Source organism: Molossus molossus, unplaced genomic scaffold (genome assembly GCF_014108415.1).
Source record: "Molossus molossus isolate mMolMol1 unplaced genomic scaffold, mMolMol1.p scaffold_m16_p_10, whole genome shotgun sequence".
Classification (NCBI taxonomy): domain Eukaryota; kingdom Metazoa; phylum Chordata; class Mammalia; order Chiroptera; family Molossidae; genus Molossus; species Molossus molossus.
Window position 1 is genome coordinate 32,758,722 of NW_023425345.1, and position 19,834 is coordinate 32,778,555.

At 35.7% G+C, this 19,834-nt stretch overlaps 1 protein-coding gene across 13 annotated transcripts in view; it reads right to left on the reverse strand.

Annotated features, from left to right (window-relative positions):
- The window catches only part of C2CD5 (C2 calcium dependent domain containing 5), a 95,412-nt gene that overhangs the window by 14,899 nt on the left and 60,679 nt on the right, over positions 1–19,834 (reverse strand). For 12 of the 13 annotated variants that reach the window (XM_036250486.1, XM_036250453.1, XM_036250425.1 and 9 more), the window contains 8 exons: positions 17,568–17,732; positions 13,237–13,377; positions 11,217–11,280; positions 10,772–10,833; positions 10,463–10,561; positions 9,886–9,975; positions 9,316–9,403; positions 548–634 (listed from right to left, as the gene is read on the reverse strand). In XM_036250486.1, the coding sequence (XP_036106379.1) occupies positions 548–634; positions 9,316–9,403; positions 9,886–9,975; positions 10,463–10,561; positions 10,772–10,833; positions 11,217–11,280; positions 13,237–13,377; positions 17,568–17,732 (796 nt within the window). The remainder of the gene's footprint in view (positions 1–547; positions 635–9,315; positions 9,404–9,885; positions 9,976–10,462; positions 10,562–10,771; positions 10,834–11,216; positions 11,281–13,236; positions 13,378–17,567; positions 17,733–19,834) is intronic. The other variant, XM_036250438.1, reaches the window with a different exon arrangement.

The following is a 19,834-nucleotide window of genomic DNA, read 5'->3' on the forward strand; positions in this document are numbered from 1 at the left end:
TGTTACTAAGTTAAGAGACAATCATTTTATATTTGAAAAAATTGTAGCATCTTGTAAGTACCTAAAAATGTTCCTCAGTTGTACCCAAGGTACCTAAAAGACAAAAAACATATCCCTTTCTCGTGTGACTACTGCCATCCCAAACCTCTCTAAATACCTTCCAAAAAAGATAAGTAGTTTGTTGTCATTTTAAAAATAAAAATTTTTATAAAGGTTCAATTGTTGCTGAAAAAACTTACCAAATATAACATAAAGTTCAAAATATCATGTATAAATAATTACTTTGGGAAATCCAAATCTCTGAAAATAAAACTTTAATACATTTGATATATAAAAATAGAGTCTCATATGAAAAATTACCTTAATAATATAAGCTGAGATTACTTAAAAAATTAAAATAAGAACATTACTTTCTCCCCTTTATGAACATGAACATACAATGAGGAAATGAGGACTAAACCTTCATCTCAAGAATAAGATGACCTACAATAACAAAGCAAGTAAAAACAACTGGGATTTGTGTTTGCATCTCCCTTATTTAACCAACCTTTAGCTGGTGGAAAAGGATGAGAGGGAAGTGAATCTGAACAGAGTTCCAGTGGAAACTGCAGAAGTTCTTCATTATCTGTAGAGGCTTAAGAAGCAAGAAAAACACTCATTATTTAGTAATAATCTACTATCAATTTTTAAAAATTAAGACTCTGGGATAACATATATAATTCCCCCACCCCAATTTATTTGGTTATATTCTCTTTGGTTGCCACTTCCCTGATAGGACTGTTGTGAGATTAAGAAAGGATAATGTTAGTGAATCTCTCAGCACAGTGCCTTGTAAATAATAACTAGCGCTAAATGATTATTATTATCCTACTCTTTGTACCTTTTTCATTCTATGATGCTTAAACCAGTTATCTACCTTCTTTGATAAATACCTGAACACATCATTTTTCATAATTAAATATTATATATGTAGAATATAATCAACTTAAAAAATTTTAGATGAATCATTCTCTGACAGGCTTATATCAGAACAAAATAAACTAACAAAATAGGTCCAGAAGCAAGGAATCATGGAACAGACTGATGAATCTCAGAAGGAAGGGGGGAGGGGAGTTGGAAGAGATTAATCAAAGAACTCATGCATATATGTGTTGAGGTTGGTAAAGGCTAGGGGTGGGGTGGGAACTGGGTGGAAGGGAAAAAAGGTGTAACATCTGTAATATGCTCAACAATAAAGGTAAAAAAAAAACAAAAAAACAAAAACAACCCAGTAACCCCATTTCTAGTAAGAGAAAATTTTCTGTCATTTTGAGACTACATTATTAATGTGCTCTCCCAACTTGTTCCCATGCCTGTGGTCTCAACCTGACTTAGTCTTTATTTATTTATTTATTTTTTATCCTCACCCAAAAACATTTTTGCATTTATCTTCAGATAGAGCGGGAGGGAGAGAGAGAGGAAGAGAGAGAGAGAAAGATTGATGTGAGACAGATACATCGAGTGGTTCCCATCCACGACCCCAACAGGGGCCAGGGACAAACTGAAACCGAGGTACGTGCCCTTAGCGGAAACCGCACTCAGGACTCTCTGGTCCACGGGCCGAAGCTCCAACAGCTGAACCAAACCAAACAGGGCCTGACTTAGCCTTTAAATAAAATGATGCCAGAATAATTTTTGTAAAAACAAAAAACACTTTTTAGATGAATCATGAATATTTCATTCAGCCAATGAGTCACTGAACTTTAGAAAGTGTGCTACATCCTGCATCTTGACACTTGCAGAGGAGACAGCAGCAGAAGCCAAGCCTGTGGGTTTGAACAGGTTCAGGGAGCATCTATGACTGGCTTGGGGCTGGGGCCATTCCCCCCACTGTCCCAGGAACCTAATTGGTGCTCCCCACACACAGGAGAGCTGACAGAAACTCCTGGTTTCCAGCAGATCCCACTGGATTGCATACGAGGATTTCCACCTTGCCAAGGACAAGGAAATATTCTGAGACACTCTCAGAGGAATGGCTCTAGAACAGGGAAACACACACCATTTTCCCTGAGATCTGGATGGCAACTCCCCCTCATGGGAGAACCAGGTCTTACACTCCCAATTCCACCACAAGCCCTTTCAGAAACAGGCTTTTCAATGATTAAGACAGACAGCTGGCTGAAGGCGAAGGTGGCGGAGGTGGAGCCCAAGAAACCTGGGAAAGTTTGCTGACCTGTCCCTGGGCCCCCTGCGGCTAACAAACCAGCCTTAGAATGCAGCTTGGCCACTCCCACATGCAGCCAAGCCCTGTGGAGACATACATAAAGTGTGGATAACCTGAAGCTTCGAACAGGTTGCTGAAAGCCAAACATGGACAGCTTCTGACAGTGGCTAGCAACAAAGTACCTCCCAGGAGGCCCAGAATTGGAAGACAAAACAGTCAGCTCAGTCAACAGAAGAGCAGAATCCCAAGGGAGCTCCCAGGAAGCACTAAACTCTGCTGAGAGGAACTCTACTTCACTTTTTTTCATTATCTTCTTTATTTTTCTTCTTAATTGCTTTGTTGTTATTTTTGTCTCCCTCTTTTTCTTTCATATCTCTAATTTTCCTCTTCCCTTTTCCTACCCTATTTTTTTCTTCTTTCTCCTGCTTTCGCTTTTTTCCTTTTTAAATCTTTTGTCTTTCTTCTTTCTCATCTTTTTTCCTTTACATATATTTTCTTCCTTTTTTCTTTTATACTGTTTTCCTTCCCCTATTCTTTTTTAAAAAACATTTTTTTTATTGATTTTTTAGAGAGAAAGAGGAAGAAACAGAGAGATAGAAACATCAATGTGAGAGAGAAATATTAATAGGCCACCTCCTGCACACCTCCTTCTGGGCACTGAGTCCACAACCTGGGCATGTGCCCTGACCAGGAATCAAACTGGGACCTCTCAGTCCATGGACAACGCTCAATCCACTGAGCCACACCGGCTGGGCTCCCTCCTCTATTCTTTATTCTGCCCTTTCATATTCCTTTATATTCCCCTTTTTTTCCCTCTTGTTATTTTACTTTTCTTTTATTATTCCCATTATCTTTTCTCTTTCCTAATTCTCTTTTCTTTTGTGGTTGTTTTTGTTGTTGTAGGGGTCTTTTGTTGCTTCTTGTTTTGTTGTGTTGTGTTGTGTTTTGTTTTATTCTGACAGTACCTGCACAAAGCCTCATGTGACATGGTAGGGGGTAAGCCTCACAGTCAGCTAGCCTGAGAGGAAATACCACCCATGCACACGACTTCAACAATCAACACAATCACAACAGGACAGCCCAAATAACCTACACAAAGGACATTCCTAGAGCATCTGCACCACTGGGTCCCACAGAACACTTACTACGTAAGGCCACCCCATGAAGACTAGGAGGTATAGCAGTTTAATCTAATATATAGAAACAAATACAAAGGGACAGCAAAAATGGGGAGGCAAAGAAACAACCCCAAAATGAAAAAAACAAAACAAAAAAACTCCAGAAAAGAGCTAAATAAAATAGAGGTAAGAAATTTATCAGATATAGAGTTCACAGTAATGGTTACAAGGGTGCTCAAGACACATAGAATTACAAGGAACTTAGTAGGAACTACAACAGCATGAAACAAGAAATAGAAACCATGAACAAGAACTAGTTGGAAATGAAGGATAACATATCTGACACCAAGAATACACTGGAAGGAATCAAAGGTAGACTGAATAAGGCAGAAGACAGAATCAGTGATTTGGAAAACAAGGTAGTAAAAAACATTCAACCAGAGTAGCAAAAGGAACAATTAGTTAAAAAGCAGTTTGATAGTTTAAGGAAAATTTGGGATGACATGAAATGTAACAACATTTGCATCACAGGGGTAGCAGAAGGAGAAGACAGTGAGCAAGACATAGAGAACCTGTTTAAAGAAATAATGACTGAAACCTTCTCTCACCTGGTGAAGAAAACAGTCACACAAGTTCAGGAATCACAGAGAATTCCAATCAAGATGAACCCAAAGAGACCCACTCCAAGACACATCATAATTAAATGATAAATGTTAAAGGCCAAAAAAAAAGAGGAATCTTAAAGGATTCAAGAGAGACACTGAAAGTTATCTACAGGGGAGTACCCCATTAGACTGTCAGCTGATTTCTCAACAGTAAACTTCAGGCCAGAAAGGTCTGGCATGAAGCATTCAAAGTAATGGAAAGCAAGAACTTGAACCCAAGACTACTCTATCCAGTAAGGCTATCACTCAAATTGAAGGAAAAATAAAGAGCTTCCAGACAACAAAAACCTAAAGGAATCATTACCACAAATCAGTACTATAAGAAATGTTAAAGAGAGTGCTTTAAGAAGAAGAACCAGAGAGAGGAACATAGGTATAAAGAGAAAAAAAAGGCAATATAGAAGTACCTATCAATAATAACCTTAAATGTAAATGGACTAAATGCTCCAATCATAAGACACAGGGTAGATGAATAGATAAGGAAACATGACCCGTATATATGCTGTCTACAAGAGACCCACCCCAGAACAAAACATTCTCACAGACTGAAAGTGAAGGGATAAAAAAAAAAATATCCATGCAAATGGAAATGGAAAAAAAAGTTGGGATTGCAATACTCATAAATGACAAAATGGACTTCAAAACAAAGACCATAACAAGAAACAGGAAGGATACTATATAATACTAAAGCATTGTTCTAACAAGAAGATATAAACCTGGCAAACATATATGCACCAAATATAGGAGCAATTAAATATATTAAAAAGCTCTTAGAAGACTTTAAGGGAGAGATTGATAGCAATATAGTCACAGTATGGGACTTTAACACCCCACTGACATCACTGGATAGATCTTCCAGACAAAAAAAAAAATCACCAAGAAAACATTGGCCTTAAATGATACACTAGATCAGATGGATTTAATTGATATTTACAGAACATTTCATACCAAAGCAGCAAAATACACATTCTTCTGAAGTGCACGTGGATCATTCTCAAAGTTAGATCACATGTTAGTACACAAAATAAGTCTTAATAAATTCAAGAAGATTGAAATCATATAAAGGGTCACAATGTAATAAAACCAGAAATCATCTACAATTAAAAAAACACTCAAAAACATTCAAACATATGGAGACTAAATAGCTTGTTATTAAACAATGAATGGATTACCAATGAGATCAAGGCAGAAATAAAAAACATCCTAGAAACAAATGAAAATGAACATACAACAACCCAAAAATCTATGGGACATGGCAAAAACAGTCCTGAGAGGGGAGTTCATAGCATTACAGGCCTATAAGGAAAAGCTCAAATAAACAATCTAATCCTACACTAAAAGAATTAGAAAGAAAAAACAAAACAAGAAAAGACCATGGTAAGTAGAAGGAAGGAAATAATAAAGATCAGAGCAGAAATAAATGCATAGAGACTAAAAAATCAATACAAAAGATCAATAAAACCAAGACCTGGTTATCTGAAAAGATAAACAAGATTGATGAACCTTTAGCCAGAATCATTAAGAAATAAAGAGAGAGTACCCAAATAAATAAAATCAGAAATGAAAGAGGTGAAGTAACAACTGACATCACAGAAATACAAAGGATTGCAAGAAAATACTTTGACAACCAACAAACTGGATAACCTGGGCAAATGGACAAATCCTAGAAACATACAATCTGCCAAATCTCAATCAGAAAGAATCAAGAAACCTGAATAGGTTGATAATAACTAATGAAATTAAAGCAGTGATAAAAAAATTCTTATCAAACAAAGGCCTTGGACTGGATGGCTTTACAGGTAAGTTTTACCAAACATTCAAAGAATAATGAACAATCATCTTCCTTAAACTATTCTAAAAAATTCAAGAGGAAAGATTTCCAAGCTCTTTTTATGAAGCCTGCTTTATCCTAATTCCTAAACAAGATAAAGTCTCTACAAAGAAAGAAAATCACAGGCCAATATCCTTGATGAACATGGATGCTAAAATCCTTGACAAAATATTAGCAAATATGATCCAATAATACATTAAAAAGATCACACACCATGGCCAAATGGGATTTATTCCTGGAATGCAGGGATGGTTCAATATTCTCAAATCAATAAATATAATAAACCACACAAACAAAATGAAGGATAAAAATCATATTATCATATCAGTAGACACAGAAAACACATTCAACAAAATCCAGCACCCATTATTATTTTTCTTTCTTTCTTTTCTTTAATCCTCACCCAAGGACATTTTTCACTCTGTTCAGACAGAGTGAGAAGGGGAGAGAGCGAGAGAAACATCGACGTGAAAGGGACACATTGAGTGGCTGCCTCCTGCACAACCCCAACCAGGGCTGGGGACGAACTGCAACAAAGGTACATGCCCTTGACCGGAATCGAATCCGTAACTCATGGGTCTGCAGGCCAACGCTCTAACCCCTGAGCCAAACCAGCCAGGACCAGCACCCATTATTGATAAAAACTCTCAGCAAAGTGGGAATAGAGGGATCATAACTCAACATAATAAAGGCCATATATGGCAAACCTACAGTCAATATCATACTCAATCAGCAAAAACTAAAAGCATTTCCCTTAAGATCAGGAATAAGACAGGAATATCCACTTTCACCACTCTTATTCAATACAGTACTGGAAGTCCTAGCCACAGTAGTCAGACAAGAAGAAGAAATAAAAGGCATCCAAATTGGAAAGGAAGAAGTAAAACTGTCATTATTCACAGATGTCATGATATTGTACACAGAAAACCCTAAAGACTCTTCCCAAACCTGTTAGATTTAATAAATAAATTTGGCAAAACAGCAAGATACAAAATTAGCACCCAGAAATTGATGGCATTTTTATACACCAATAATGAACTCTCAGGAACAGAAAGTAAAAAATAAAAATTTCATTTCCCATTGCAACAACAAACATAAGAACCTGAGAATGAACTTAACCAAGGAGGTAAAATACATGTACTCAGAAAACTATAGGACATTGAAAAAAGAAATAGAGGAAGATACAAACAAGTGGAAGCATATATCATGTTTATGGATTAGAAGAATAAACATCATTAAAATGTCCATACTACCCAAAGCAATCTACAGATTCAACACAATCCTTATTAAAATACCAACTATATATTTCACAGATCTAGAACAAGTATTCCAAAAATTTATACGGGACCAAAAAAGACCCTGAATAGCCACAGCAGTCTTGAGAAATAAGAACAAAGTTGGAGGGATCACAATATCAGCTATCAAACTATACTACAAAGCCACTGTAATCAAAACAGCCTGGTACTGGCACCAGAACAGGCATATAAACCAATGGAACTGAACAGAGACTCCAGAAATCGACCCATACCAATATGGTCAATTAATATTTGACAAAGGAGGTAAGAACATACAATGGAGTAAAGACAGTATCTTCTATAAATGGTGTTGGGAAAATCAGACAGGTACATGCCAAAAAATGAAACTAGACCACCAACTTACACCATATGCAAGAATAAATTCAAAATGGATAAAAGACTTAAATGTAAGTCATGAAACCATAAAAATCTTAGGCAGTAAAATCTCAAATATCTCATGTAGCAGTATTTTCACTGATACATTGCCTAAGGCAAGGGAAACAAAGGAAAAAATAAATGAATGAGACTATATCAAACTAAAAAGTTTCTGCACAGCGAAAAGAACCATCCACAAAATGAAAGGAGAACCTACTGTAGAGAAAAATATATTCACCAATGACACATCTAAGAAGTGGTTAATTTCCAAAATATACAAACAATTCATACAATGCAACATCAGAAAACAAACAATCTAATTAAAAAATGGGCAGCCCAGCTGGTGTGGCTCAGCTGTTGAGCAGTGACCCACGTACCAAGAGGTCGCCGGTTCGATTCCCAGTCAGTGCACATGCCCAGGTTGTGGGCCTAGTCCCCAGCGGACTAGGAGGAGGCGGCCAGTTGATATTCTCTCTCATTGATGTTTCTGTCTCTCCCTCTCTAAAATCAATAAACTAAAAATATTAAAAAAAAAAAAAAAAAAAGGGCAAAGGACTTAAACAGACACTTCCTAAAGAGGACAATCATATGGCCAATAAACATAGAAAAAATGCTCAACGTCCCTAATCATCAGAGAGATGCAAATTAAAACGACAATGAGATATTACCTCACGCCTGCCAGAATGGCTAACATTAATAAATCAACAAACAACAAGTGCTGGCAAGGATGTAAAGAAAAGAGAACCCTAGTACACTGCTGGTGGGAATGCAGACTGGTGCAGCCACTGTGGAAACAGTTTGGAGATTCCTCAAAAAATTAAAGATGGAACTGCCATTTGACCCAGTGATCCCACTGTTAGGAATATATCCTAAGAATCCAGAAAGACCAATCAGAAAGAATGTACGCACCTCTACGTTCATAGCAGCATTATTTACAATTGCTAAGTTCTGAAAGCAGCCATGTGCCCATCAGTAGATGAGTAGAAAAGAAAGCTGTGGTACATTTACACAATGGAATACTATGTGGCTATAAAAAAGAAGGAACTCTTACCCTTCGGGACAGCATGGATGGACCTGGAGAGTATTATGCTAAGTGAAATAAGTCAGCTAGAGAAAGGCAAATAGTACATGGTCTCACTTATAGGTGGAATCTAATGAACAAAACAAATCTAATGACAAACAAAATAGGTCCAGAGGTATGGATGCATGGAACAGAATAACAGATCTTGGGGCTGGGGGTGGCAGACAGAAAGAGATTAACCAAAGAACATATATAAATATATGCATAACCCATGGACACAAACAATAGTATGGGGAAGGCCTGGTGTAGGGGTTAGATAGAGAGGGGGCAAAAAAGAAGAAAATGGGAGATATTTGAAATACTGTCAACAATTTTAAAATCCTACTTTTTACACCTAAAAAAAAATGATATTTCCTAAATTGTATTGGATAAATGACAACTCTGAGAATCTGTTGAATACCATGGAACCTTTCCTGAGAAAAACACATGATGCTTATATTAATAGTTTCTCCAATGCCTTGAGGACTTCCTTAGAGATACTGTAAATTATTGCAGAATTAATATGCTACAATTTAAGTCTATAAAACAACAGTATCTCTATGTAAATACCAACTGCCTATTCCTGTGTAAAAAGTATCAAGTCAGTCATATGCTTATCAACACCGTTACCCTGATAAAGATAACCAAAAAGTGGCAGATTCTTTTCAAGAAACAACTCATTTATTTAATCTACTTATTCTCTATATGTTATCACTGAATTATAATGTAGATAAACATGAACTATGATACCATGCATCATAGATTTACCTCTTTGCAATGACTTTTCAACATGTGCTTTTGTGGTGTGTAAAGCCTGATTTTTGTCAAAAGTTATTGCAACTGCTGTGACTGTAACCTAGAATCACAAAAATAATAATTAGCAAAATAATCATTGCCAAAATAAGTTTCTTACACATATTATTCAGTACCATAGAACAACTTATACTAATTGGCTAACCTGCCTTTCCTGGTTAAGATTCTCAGTTAGAATTATACATCAGCTCAGAAATTCAGACTACATACAACTAAACCTATCATGTATGCTTAAACAGATATTTCAGAAAGAGCTCAAGAACCTTGTCTAAAGGATAGATAGCAAATGGAGAAATCCCACATAAGTACAAATCCTACTGTATGTATGCTGGAGCACAAATGTGATTCCACCTTCAGCTAACTAGAGTTCAGAAAAATGAAATATGCACAGTCTGCTTCATACTAATGTTTCAAAATATTTTGAAGTAAAACAGTGTACACTTATTTAATTGTGGCATATTTATAATATAACAGATCAGATAAAAGCTAGAACTCATTTTTAGTAATAGACTGAATCTTAATTACCTGAATTAATTCATCTTCAGGCAGAGATACTGTAAAATTTACATGGCAAAGGCAGCAGGGAATCATAGACCGTAGTTTAAAATACAGGCTCTATATAATAGAAATATTAGTAATATCATTTCTTTTAATTTAAAAATCTACAAAAACTGATATTTTAATGTACATTATAGTATGGCAAATGGAAAGTTTAACGGATTAAAAGAAAGTTGGTCCACTTCTGTTTTGTCTATCTTTACATTAAGAATACATTTTTAATATTATGGCAGGTTTAATCATATTTATCAATGTCATAAAAATAATAAAAAAAGATATTTTAAATTTACGCATACTCAATAGATTTTTACGAAGTTTAAAGCTATGAGATAATTTAAAATGTCTTTATTTTATAGTATGGTAGATTAAGATGGAGAGGACAACCAGCATTTTACCTGATGGCAGAGTTAAGGTTGATATGTAAATAAAAATAATTCAGCCCATAACTATGTAAGGTTTTCCAGATAATAGATACACTTTTCATTTTTAATTTCATGACTATAAGGAGTTTTAACTAAAATATAGTTATTCAGAAGGTTCCTACCTTGAGTAAATTTTCACAGAGATCATTAAAGTTCTTATTGAGCGCTTGATTAGTCAGGTTAAGGCTGCTTAATCGGATTACTCTTACTGATGTGAACATCTAAATATGGGGAGATAGGACAGCATGTCATTTTATTATTTTGACCAATAACTAACAGTTAATAAACCTGCCAAATAATGAACAATAATGTGGTATGAAAAAGGGAAACATTTTCATTGCAATAAGGAGATAAAAAAGAAAACATAAAAGAAGGAACTTGCTAAAATCACTTATGTCATATTTGCTTAAAATTAAAAATGAAAGGTTCACCTGTATTTCAGATGTCCAATTATTTATGCCAGGCATAATTTCTGTATTGCAACTATAAAAGCCTGTCAAAAGAAATTATAGTTAAAATATATAATATTTCATTTCTTTTTGTGTTAAAAATAAGTTTTGTATTATTACATCAAGTTCTAACTGTAAGAACCATTCATTCTTTCTAAAACTTTATACCTTCAGAAAACTTCAGGCCATCTTAATAAATTATCAGTTTTTAAAAAAATGCATAACTATAATAGGATTAAAATCAGTTCGCCTACGTTCTAACGTAAGTATCTTAAAACTATGTTTTCAGCCTTGGAGCAGCAAAGCACATGACAGGATGTGACACTGATAAAGCCTTTAAAATAAAGTTAGTAACATAATTATGGACTAAAATACTGATGTGCAAAAAAGTGATAGTGTTATCTCAAAGATAATTTTTTCTATTTACCTGAAGGAGGAGGAACATCGGTAAGGAGAGAATGTACATCTTCCATAGCATCTGTGTCATCAATCTGAAAATAGAAAGATTAAAACTATTACATAAATAATATATAATCATTTTGAATTTTTAAAAGCAATTTATTTACTAAATGGTAAAAAACATAAGAGTCAGAAAAGTAGGGCCATTTTTCCCTAAGTTAAATACAAAACTTGTAATTTTTTTCAAATATCTGTATATTTCTCCACAGCAATAATTATAAATACGCCTAAGTGAAATATTTTATAAGTATATTTAGCTTCTTTTTAAATTAGCCTTTTCTCAATCCTTTATGAGGGCCTATTTCAAAAGAAGATGCCATAAGCAACCATTATCTCTATTTGTTTAAAAAACTATAGTGCAATTTAAAAAAAACAAAATCTTTTGACTAAATATCCAATTGCTTTAAAATAAAACTATGGCGGGATAAATTTAAAGGCATGTTTAATAAATATAAGTCCAAATCCTATATTTCTGATATTACAATATTCTATTGTGAATAATAAAGAGTGAAACTATCCAACAGGACATATATTGACCTTCATCTGTATATCAGGGGCCTAAGTCCTGACTCACACATTCAGCTTCCACTACTCACATCACCCCTGCAACTTCCAGAACCACCTTCATGTCCACTTGACCTTAGCTACCCAGTCATTCCCCAAACCATTCCACACCCAAATCTCAAGCACTCTCCCACCACAACCCCATCCTTTAGTCCTTTCTCCTACTGAATCTGTACCTTGCCCCCCCCCCAACCCCCCGCCTTCTGCCTACGTTTGAAGCACTTCTGTTCACTACTTAGCCAGGATCCCAGGATCAGAAATATCAATGGTGCTCTCCCTCAAACTTCAGGTAATGCTAAGAATCACCTGGACAGTTTGTTAAACAGATTCCTGGGTCCCACCATGAATTTTTCATTTACTAAGTCTGAAGCAAGGGCCCCAGAATTTGCATGTCTCACAAACTCCCAGAGAGAGCCGACAATACTGGTGCTCACTTCGAGTAGCACTGCTCTAAACAGTACCCTGGGTCCTTTCACCTCTTTAGCCTGACATATTCTTTACCAACTCACATTATTTTTCCCTTCTTCTCAAACTATAAAAAAAAAAAAATGAGAGAAAGCACAAATCCATATAGTTTTAGTTTTCTACAAATTAATACTCTTACCGCAGTTAAGCCTTATGCATCTCCCACGGCTAACATCCTGATCACATTCACAGAGACTGTTCTAGACTCTTCAGAACTCCAATCCCATTCCAACACAACAATTCTACCATCAGCTGCCTGCTTCACTGAGATCAAGGCATCTCACTTTTTCTCTCGACGGAACCTTACCAAAACATTTCTGAGCATCCTCATTTATTTTCCTTTCCTTCAATATCAAAGGAATCTACCTTTTTCAAAGCTAGCTGTTCTAGAGAAGAGGGCAGGGGAGCAGATTTGTGAGGAAGTAGGCTCCCTGAAACTTTTGTACCACATTTACTCTCTAGAAAAGCTAGTTCTGAGTGTATTTTTATAACGGAAGTTCAATGATATCCTCTGAATTCAGTAAGGAAACACTACATTCAGAATTCACAGTGCCTATATTATTACATGTAAAAAATGTTATAATTACAGTAAAATGTTATAACATGTAAAGGAGGGAATTATATAGTAAGTAAAAGAATAGCACTTTCATTTCTTATATAAATTCATCCAAGTTTACAAAAAATAGCTCCAAGAGTTTAATATTATTTTAATTTTATTTCAACCCATACATTAATTTTTCCAGAACCACCTGCATTATTGCTATCAGTCTTCTGGTGTTGAACAAAAAATATATTACTAAGTTCTGATATTTTCAAGTTAATTGTAATTTCTACAATATTATATTTTTTATATTTATAACAGCTGTAATGATACAAAAGAATCACATCAAATTAGAATTTGATTTGTAAAAATGCACATTTTCTAAAAACTTTAAGAGATTACTCCAATGTAATAATACCTCCAAAACAAAAGCATCTTTTTTCCCATGTGAAAGGTCCAATTCTGTAACTTCATCAGAGCTTTCTGATTGAGATCTTAAAAGCCTCGAGCGTTGTCGAGGTTCTGGGATGGGCGATCCTATAATCTCTTCAGATATCTCCTAAAAGAAATATAATTCTTTATATTATAGAAGACCATATTTTTTCAGTTTTTAAAAAATATGTATTTTTATTGATTTGAGAGAGAGAGAAAGGGAGAGGGGGAGAGAGAGAGAAACATCAATGTGAGAGAGAAACATCAATTGGCTGCCTCCTGCATGGCCCCTACCAGGGATCAGGGATTGGAGTCTGAAACCTGGGCATGTACCCTGACCGGTAACCAAACCAGCAACCTTGTGGTGCATGGAACCATGCTCAACAAACTGAGCCATACTGGCCAGGGTCAGTTTGTGTGGTTTTTTTGTAAACTGAAATCTTTTCTTTTTTTAAATTGAGGTATAATTGACATAAAACATTATATTAGTTTCAGGGGTACACATGATTTGATATTGCATACTTCAAATTGGTTTTAAATTTTATAACAAACATCTACCTGCAGGGTAGGGGGAAGTCTATAAAAATATTTAAAGTCTGTATTTAATTATAAACTTTATGACTAACCTTTTATAGAGTATGTATATGGATATTTCCTTTAACTGATAGCAGCAGCCTTGACATACTAATTCAAAAACATATATATGTCAAGACATAGCATGGCATTAGTGACATCTACTGTACAGAGAGGAAACTACGAGTAGGGAACAGGCAGTCCTACCTCATAAGGTATTTTCTGCTCAGCATGTAAAAGCCTTAATAGGCCATGGCGGTTAGGCTCAGAGGTTCAAGCATCAGCTTGCGGATGAAAGGGTCATGGGTTTGACTCCTGGTCAAGGGCACGTGCCTGGGCTGAGGGTTCAGTCCGTGGCCCCAGTCAGGGTGGTGAGGGAGGCAACCAATCGATATGTCTCTCTCACATCACTGTTTCTCTCTCCCTCTTTCACTTCCACTTTGTCTAAAACAGCGGTTCTCAACCTTCCTAGTGCCATGACCCTTTAATACAGTTCCTCATGCTGTGGTGACCCCCAACCATAAAATTATTTTTGTTGCTACTTCATAACTGTAATTTTTCTACTGTTACATCTTAGGTGACCCACAGGTTGAGAACCACTGGTCTAAAACATCAGTGGAAAAGTATCCTCAGGTGAGGATTAACCAAAAAAAATTAAAGAATTAAAAAATAAAAGTCCTAATTGTCCACAAAGAATTAAAGATTTATGTCTCCAAATATGATTCTACTCTTATATATCCTTTCTTATCCCGTAGTAGTTCTTCAAAGTTCCCCATAGTAAAATGAGGAATACGAATATATGTGTGTATGTATAAATAATACATATATTACCTATGTATTTGCTCTGTAACTTATTAAGCTATAGAAACTTTGGTAATTACAATAATGATCTTTTTGAGGTCAGTGTATGGTGCAATCCTATATGGGTTCATCAAACTTTTCCTATTACACAGCCAAAGATCAGAGCTAACTAGAGGTTCTAAATATCAGTTGGAAAAAAGGAATATTGGGAGAATGTGGATATGTGAGCACAAATGCAAAAGGCATCGCTTATTGTTAGTGTAGCATACTTACCCTTTTAAAAAACAAGTTATAGGAAAAAGCTTTTCCACAATGTAGCTTTAAATGTTCCTTGCTAGCACATACCTTACATAAGACTATCACCAGTTTCGTAACACAGCTATCTATAGAGTACTTTCGCAACCATTTATCTTGTTTGCACTCCAAATTAACCTGCCCTACATAGATTTGACAGGGTGCCTATCACAATGAATACAAATTGAGAAAGAGCTGCAGTTCAGAGGTAAAGCAGTTACCTAGGCTTGAAAACTATTCAGTGAAGAACTTGTCTGGATCAGTTTTTTGACTCCAGTGCAATGTTCTTCCCAACAGAAACCATCCTTTTAAAAATAATTTTATAGTAGTTTAAAATTCAGTTATGCCTCTGTTCATTGCATCATGGACCTAATAAATGTAACTATCTGAAATTGAATATAGCTTATAGCCATAATGAAGTTTCACCACTGGTACTGTTATTCCAAATAAAAGTTTTACACCTCATTTTGATACCTTTGATTGACTATCTCCAGTTAAGTGGGACTGCACCTCTGCATTAGAAATGTTGTTCAATGTGTTAAGAAAATCAAACAACAGTATTTACTTCAGCTGGGGCTACCTTCCTAAGATAAGGAACACTAATCCACATTTTCAGGGTGGCCATACATATTTTAGAAAATTGAAAACTCAAAACTGTAATATGAGTAGTGGCCTGGTACACTGACTTTTTCAAACAAATTCTGAGATGTTATACTAAAAGACTGTAATGTATTCAGTATCTGAAATTAGAAAAAACCATAGTAGAATACTAATAAATTGATTAGTCCTCTTGTAGAAATAGTCATATTCAACATATGAAATCCATATATGCTGATATTTTTAAACTCATAAAAGATGTATTCCTTCCTCTAAAATGTAACACTAAAATAGTAGCTCAATAAATATGTACTGAGTACATGAAGTAACTTAATTCACATTCTCTTAATATGTCTCCGTCTTCAAGGGGCTTGTCTTATAGTAAAGGAAGAGGGACATGTAAAAACTAAGTGCAATAATATGTAACAGGCACTATGACAAAAGCAAATACTGGTCCAAGAGAACCACAATGGAAGAGGCAGGTTCTGTGGGAGGTCAGGATAAGTACAGAACCGATAAACACTGATATACAAAAGTTCAGCTCATATCATTAGAACTGACACATGGAATCCTGAAGTATAGCTTTGCAAATCATTCTCCCCAACAGGAATAAACACTATTAATAAATGTTTAAATATTAAATATAATTATAAAAGAAAAATACTTATAGCAAACAAGCAGTCAATAAAGTGTTGTGCAGAAAACTTTTACAAAGCTTATATAAGTAATTATATTAACACATTCACATTTTCAATGAATTTAAAGAAGCTCTGTATCAAGCTGTAGCAAGCTTCATAGGTAATAATATAAAAAGATACAAATGTAACATGTAATCAATATAAAACATATCCAGAAGATAGTTTACATTCTTTTCCATTTACTAAGTCTTCAGAATCCAGTGTGTATTTTACACCTACAGTACTTCTCAGTTCAGACAAGCCACACATCAAGTGCTTAAGAGCCACATGTGACCAGTGCCTACCAAACTGAACTGTGTAGCTCCAGTCATATCCATAAAATTCCTTCCAGCTTAATAACTGCTAGAAAGCTCTAAGTTTGAAGCTGGAATTCAGGTGCACTGTTCCAGAAGAGCAACCAAAATTCAATAGCATATATGAAATAAAAGAATAAAAAAAACAACAATAATGTTATCCAAACACTTTCCTTTAACAGAAGTATTTCATTATCAGAGATTCATAAAAACAAGTAGTTTCATTCTAACTCCAACGCATCTTTCTTCCAATTCAGATTGAAGCATCTGTAGAGTAGGAGCGTTGTGATACCGAATGAAAAGTTGGAGAAGACTGACTATGGAAATGACTGGTATGAAAATTGTAAGAAAAATGCCAAAATTAAAAACTAAAACTCCATTCTTTACATTTTTACCACAGATAAACAATCTTTTTTTTTTTACTAAAAAAGAACATTTTAAGCCACTTATTGAGTCATTCAATAAGTACTTATCAAAAATACCAGAAGGAACTGTTTTAGGCATTAGGGTTACAGTCCTGATGGAACTTCATTCTACTGGGTGCAACACGCAATTGACAAAAAAGAAGGATAGGAAATAGTAAAAACTAATGAGAGAGTTACAATTTTTTTTTTTTTTTTATCCTTACCCGAGGACATTTTTCGATATTTTGTTCAGATAGAGTGGGAAGAAGAGAGAGAGAGAGAAACATCAACGTGAAAGGGAAACATCGAGTGGCTGCCACCCACACGACCCAACCAGGGCCGGGGACAAACTGCAACCGAGGTACGTGCCCTTAGCAGGAACCGAACCCGGGTCTCTCTGGACCGCAGGCCGACGCTCTAACCGCTGAGCCAAACCAGCCAGGGTGAGAGTTACAATTCTTAAATAAGGTGGTCAGAGTCAGCCTATCTAAAAATAAGACATTTGAGCACAGATGTAAAGGGAGGTAAAAGAATGAGTAATGAAGAGAACGTATGTAAACAGTGAAAAAAAATCTTTAATGTCTAAAGATAACCTAAAAATATACTAACATGTAAACAATAACTTATGTATTCAAAATGTAGATTTAGTTTACTTACTGGAGGATTGATTTCATATAACTCCTTATTCTTAGCAATTGTGTCATTTATCTTCTTTTGCATATGAGATATGTGCTGTTCGTAGGAGCCATCATTAGGAGTCTTCCCAGCAATCTGAATTCCACCAGGCATTGGTAATGCTGCTAAATATACACCTGTGGCCGACTTGTAAAAATAATGGGGAAATAATTTTTTAAAAATCAAAATAACAATCACCCTTAAGTTTTCATATTTAGGAATGTAGTCTTTGCTCTGTAGGAAAAAGGTCATTAACATTAGTGGATGCACAGGCCATATGTGAATGGGCACAGCAAAACCTAACTGCTAACAGCGGTTGGTTGCTTCGGGTGAGACCTAGGGTAAGTGGCAACAGCAGGGGAAGGAGGATTTACTTTCCACTGCATACCCAAGTGTACTATAACATTTTTATCTTATGGTTGAAAAAAAATAAATTGCATTGAAAAAGTTTAGGAAAGATAAAAAGTTGTTTAAAGTAGCCCTGGCCAGTGTGGCTCAGTTGGTTGAGCATCATCCCATGCACCGAAAGGTCACCAGTTCGATTCCCTGTCAGGGCACATACCCAGGTTGCGGGTTCCATCCCTGGTCAAGGGGCATATGGGAAGCAACCAATCAATGTTTCGCTTTCACATCGATGTTTCTCTCTCTCGCCCTCTCCCTTCCTCTCTCTCTCTCTCAAATATATATATATATTTGTATTACATGTATTAGAATTTGTTGAAAGTTAAGTTTTTCATCAATGAGTGGACAATTTACCTTTTCTGGGACAAAAGTAAAAGGGAAACTTTTGCAAAGCAAATGAAGATACTTAAGTGCAGAAAGAACAGGGAACTTACTCAAGATCACACTGTCAATAAATGTGGAGAAGAAACTTGAATCTATTTCTCACTCCAAAACCCAAGAACTTTTCACTATACCATGCTACCTCCATAACAGCCAAGAAAGAAAACTTTACCCGATACAGATTTATTTTATTTTATTTTATTGGTATGTGCCCCTAGCGGGAACCGAACCCAGGACTCTCTGGTCCACAGGCCAACGCTCCAACTGCTGAACCAAACCGGCCAGGGCCAGATTTATTTTAATTGTTTAATTAAAGAACTATTAATTTCTGACTCTGTAACAGTACTATATGCCATTGATACTAGAAAACTATTAGGGGAAATACAAAACAATACACACACACACACACACTACACACCTATGTGAATTTATGTTTACATATGCTTATATAAACAAAGCAAAAAAGATACATAGATGTATAAACATCAAATTGTTAACATCAAAGGAGTGAGTTAAGAGAAGACAATTTTTTAAACTCTGGATATTTGTGACCAGCCTGTGTGGCTTAGTGGATTGAGTATTGTCCCATGGACTGACTGAGAGGTTGGATTCCTAGTCAGGGCACATGCCCGGGTTGCAGGCTCAATCCTCAGTTGAGGGGGAGGATAGGTGGCAGATGATCGATGTTTCTCTCTCACATCAATGTTTCTATCTCTCCCTTCCTCTCTCTCTCTCTCTCTCCAAAAAACAAAAAAAAACAATAAAAATATATTTTTTTCTTTATTAATTTTAGAGAAAGGAAAGGAGATGGATAGAGAGATAGAAACATCAATGAGAGGGAACATCGACTGGCTGCCTCCTGCATGCTCTTCACTGGGGATCGGGCCCACAACCTGGGCATGTGCCCTGACTGAGAATCAAATCAGCAACCTCTAGGTGCATGGGTCAATGCTCAACCACTGAGCCATACCAGCTGGGCAATAAAAATATATTTTTAAACTCTGGATATTTGTGTATTTTGGATTGAGTTATTATTATGATTTCAAAATTAATCAATTGTCAATATTATAAAAGTCCATCCTCAAAAGTGTGTGCTATTCTATGATGAAATCTGGGAAGTAGATGAAATTGATCCTCAGAAGCTCTCCCTCCTGGTTTGTTTATTAGTGTCGATGACTGCACCTATGATCCAATTTCTGATGCTCAACCTCAGAATACCCTCTGTGCCATGTGACACCTTAGTGTACCATCTCTAACACTTTTGAACTACAGTGGCTAATAAGGCAACAGCCCACAATAGTTGAGAACACAGACTCGAACTAGACAGTCCTGGGCTTGAAACCCAGTTTCAGTACCTGTAACCATATCACTTTGGACAAGTCTCAACCTATCACAGCATATATTTTCTCCTCTTGTAAAGTAAAGATACTATTATAGTTCTTCTGGAGTAGCACAGTGCCAGACAC